This window comes from Cicer arietinum, chromosome 5, assembly GCF_000331145.2.
Source record: "Cicer arietinum cultivar CDC Frontier isolate Library 1 chromosome 5, Cicar.CDCFrontier_v2.0, whole genome shotgun sequence".
Lineage (NCBI taxonomy): Eukaryota > Viridiplantae > Streptophyta > Magnoliopsida > Fabales > Fabaceae > Cicer > Cicer arietinum.
Genome location: NC_021164.2, coordinates 76,076,195 through 76,078,983, shown reverse-complemented (window position 1 = coordinate 76,078,983; position 2,789 = coordinate 76,076,195). Strand labels below are relative to the sequence as shown.

General features: G+C 38.5%; 1 protein-coding gene and 1 long non-coding RNA gene across 2 annotated transcripts in view; one reads left to right on the top strand and one right to left on the bottom strand.

Annotated features, from left to right (window-relative positions):
- The first annotated feature begins 6 nt into the window (after positions 1-6).
- On the top strand, positions 7-1,501 carry LOC113786741 (uncharacterized). Its single transcript, XR_003473042.2, has 2 exons — positions 7-1,061; positions 1,152-1,501. It is a non-coding gene; the product is annotated as an uncharacterized lncRNA (long non-coding RNA).
- Positions 1,502-1,678: 177 nt separating this feature from the next.
- LOC101499796 (uncharacterized) overlaps positions 1,679-2,789 on the bottom strand; it is a 3,826-nt gene continuing 2,715 nt past the window's right edge. The window contains exons 2-3 of the mRNA XM_073368186.1: positions 2,409-2,789; positions 1,679-2,329 (exon numbers count right to left, since the gene is read on the bottom strand). Coding sequence (XP_073224287.1) covers positions 1,887-2,329; positions 2,409-2,789 — 824 coding nt within the window. The 3' untranslated portion in view covers positions 1,679-1,886. The remainder of the gene's footprint in view (positions 2,330-2,408) is intronic.

The following is a 2,789-nucleotide window of genomic DNA, read 5'->3' as shown; positions in this document are numbered from 1 at the left end:
GCTGAACCAGTGGAAGAACCTTCCCTAGGGAAGTTGTTTGGTTCATGTGAAATTCCTTAATTTGAAGTTGGTGATCCATTTCAGAATGGAGTCAATGGAGACAAAGCTCGGGACCTAGCTTTTGATTGCTTAGAAAGTGCAAAAACTACATATACAAAAAACTTGCCAAACTGGGAAGAGGTTGCTGTTGGTATGGATCAACAACTAGACAAAGCTTGTAATTTGACTAGGGATGAATGTTCGGATTATGTATCAAGTGCCAGCACTCAGAATGTCAATAGCGAGGTGAGTTTCTTTATTTGAGGACTTTTGGATTAGGAACTACTGTGGATGGCAGTGAAAAAAACAACTGGGAAGTCTGAGAGATAGTGAGAGTCAGGGATCTTTGCAGGGTGATGTTTGTGTGGCTGATCCTGATCAGTTCTGAAGAGTAGGTGTTTTCATGGAAATAGAGTATTTCAAAATATCGTGGCTGAAGAAGTTTAAGGTTTTGAATTTTCTAATCTCTTACAGTTTTCTCCGTTGCAAAGATGATTTAATCTTGTAATAATACTACCATTCTCGCTTATTTGCTTTATCAACCATTACAAGAGTACTACATTTCACGGGTTTTCAAAAGAAACAGCTTTTTCCCCCTCTGTTATAGCTGATTAACATATATATACAATCAGAATGGTCTGTCCCTTTTATCTCCCTATGATGTTGGATCTTCTATGACCGCCTGTTCTTACGTTGTATAGTTTCCCCCTTTGCTCAAGATATTTTGGCTATCAATTTCCATGGTAATTGAATTTCTTAATCAATTTTCTGACCGGTGAATATGTGGTCGCAGGTCTTGCACCACTATACGTGCTATGTTTCCAGTAACTTTGCTTAACAACCTGACTTGCTTTGTGTATAGAGAGGCTCAGAGACCAGAACTTCCTTTTGTTTCAATTTAATTTTTTGATGGTTTGATGCTTGGTTGGATTCCTAACTACTATTGTTCTTTCTTTTCTCCTATATTGTGTATAGCCAGACGTCAGACTCAGGAGTGGCGTATAAATTTAAGATGGGGCTAGGTCAGAATCTTTGCAGAAGCTTGTGAAAGGCATGTTTTTTCAACGACTTTTATGTGTAAATACTTTTCCTCCTTGGTTTTGGTTTTGTAGGCGGATGAGTTTGCAGTGCATCACATGATACTTGGGCGGTAACCTTATGCTATATTGGGGTTGTTGCTGTGCTGAGGTCCTTTGAATGCAAAGAGGCTACATTTGAACAGTGAGGAGCTGTTGCAAAGCAAATGATGGAAGCTAATCAGATTGAGGTTTTGGGGGGCATTGCGATGATTGAAGATGTTTGAAAATGTGGTTAAGTCATGTGTAAAGCAGGAGATCATTTTGTCTTCAGAGCTGTGTATTGTCTCAACTTATTTGTGTACCGAGTGCGAACTTAGTTGTTTACTTGTGATGTGGTTGGTACATCATGTAAATGAAATCAAACATTATTTTGGTGCTTTCAATTTGATGTTTAGACAGTAGGGAAAATCAATCTGTGCTGTGATTTTGTCGGTCTTTCAATATTTCCTTCTATATCTTGCGAGTATATGACTGATAAGCATAATGCAGAGGTTATATACTAGAATACACTGACATATTAATGACACCTAAATAAAGGCAGTGTAATGTGGAAAGCGAAGAATATAAAGTTGCTATTTATATCCAAAACTTGAGCATGATATCCCCGGCTACTAATTACTGTATATTCGGTGTAATACTTATATTTCATTTGAGGTAGTTATGTCGTACCAGTATTTTGAAATATTTCTATGATTTCATTTGAGGTAGTTACATTGTACTAGGTACCGTACCATTATTTTGAAATACCTTTAGCATGGAATGCTACCGTTATACACTATATAAGCAACTTTCTTCATTTTCACTTACAGTTCTACTATCTTTGTAGCTGGAAATGTAAGTTGTATTCCCAATAAGAGGAGTAATATCGAACTCAGTTGCCAATCTGTTACACGTAGAACCTGAAGAACACTGACGAAGAACTTGCAAAATCTCCTTTGTGGAAGGCCTAGTGGAGGGTAACGTGCTTGTGCACATGAGGCCTAATTTGAAGACACTTGTCATCTCTGCTGCATAACTTGTTTCTCTGATATCCTCATCAAAGGCATCAGTGATGCATTTACCTTCACTATAATGCTGCCATGCCCAATCAACCAGGCTGCATGCATTGTCGCCTCCATTGTTAGGCTCTCTTCCCGTCACGAGCTCTAGAAGCACAACTCCAAAGCTGTACACATCAACTTTCTCATCAATCTTGGTTGAATATGCATATTCTGCAATACAAGTGAAGCCTATATAATCAGTTAAGTTCAAATACGAATATAAAAAGTTTTGTAGCTAGCAATCACTTACCTGGTGGAATGTATCCAAAAGACCCTGCTATAACAGACATGGTGTATGGTTTGCCATTCTTTGCCAACATCTTGGCGAGCCCAAAATCTGCAATACTCGCCCTGAACTCCGAGTCAAGCAGTATATTGCTGGACTTGACATCTCGGTGAATGATTGGCATTGAACATTCATGGTGCATGTAACAAAGGCCTTGTGCAGCACCAATGGCAATGTTTAATCTCGTTGGCCAACTCAACACGTGCAAACTCAATCCTGAAACTGATGTTTTCTTCTTCTTTCTATGAAGCCATTTGTCTAGGCTGTGGTTTTCCATGTATTCATAAACAAGAAGTTTGGAGTTCTCACTTGAATAACAACACAAAAGCTTCACTATATTGGAAT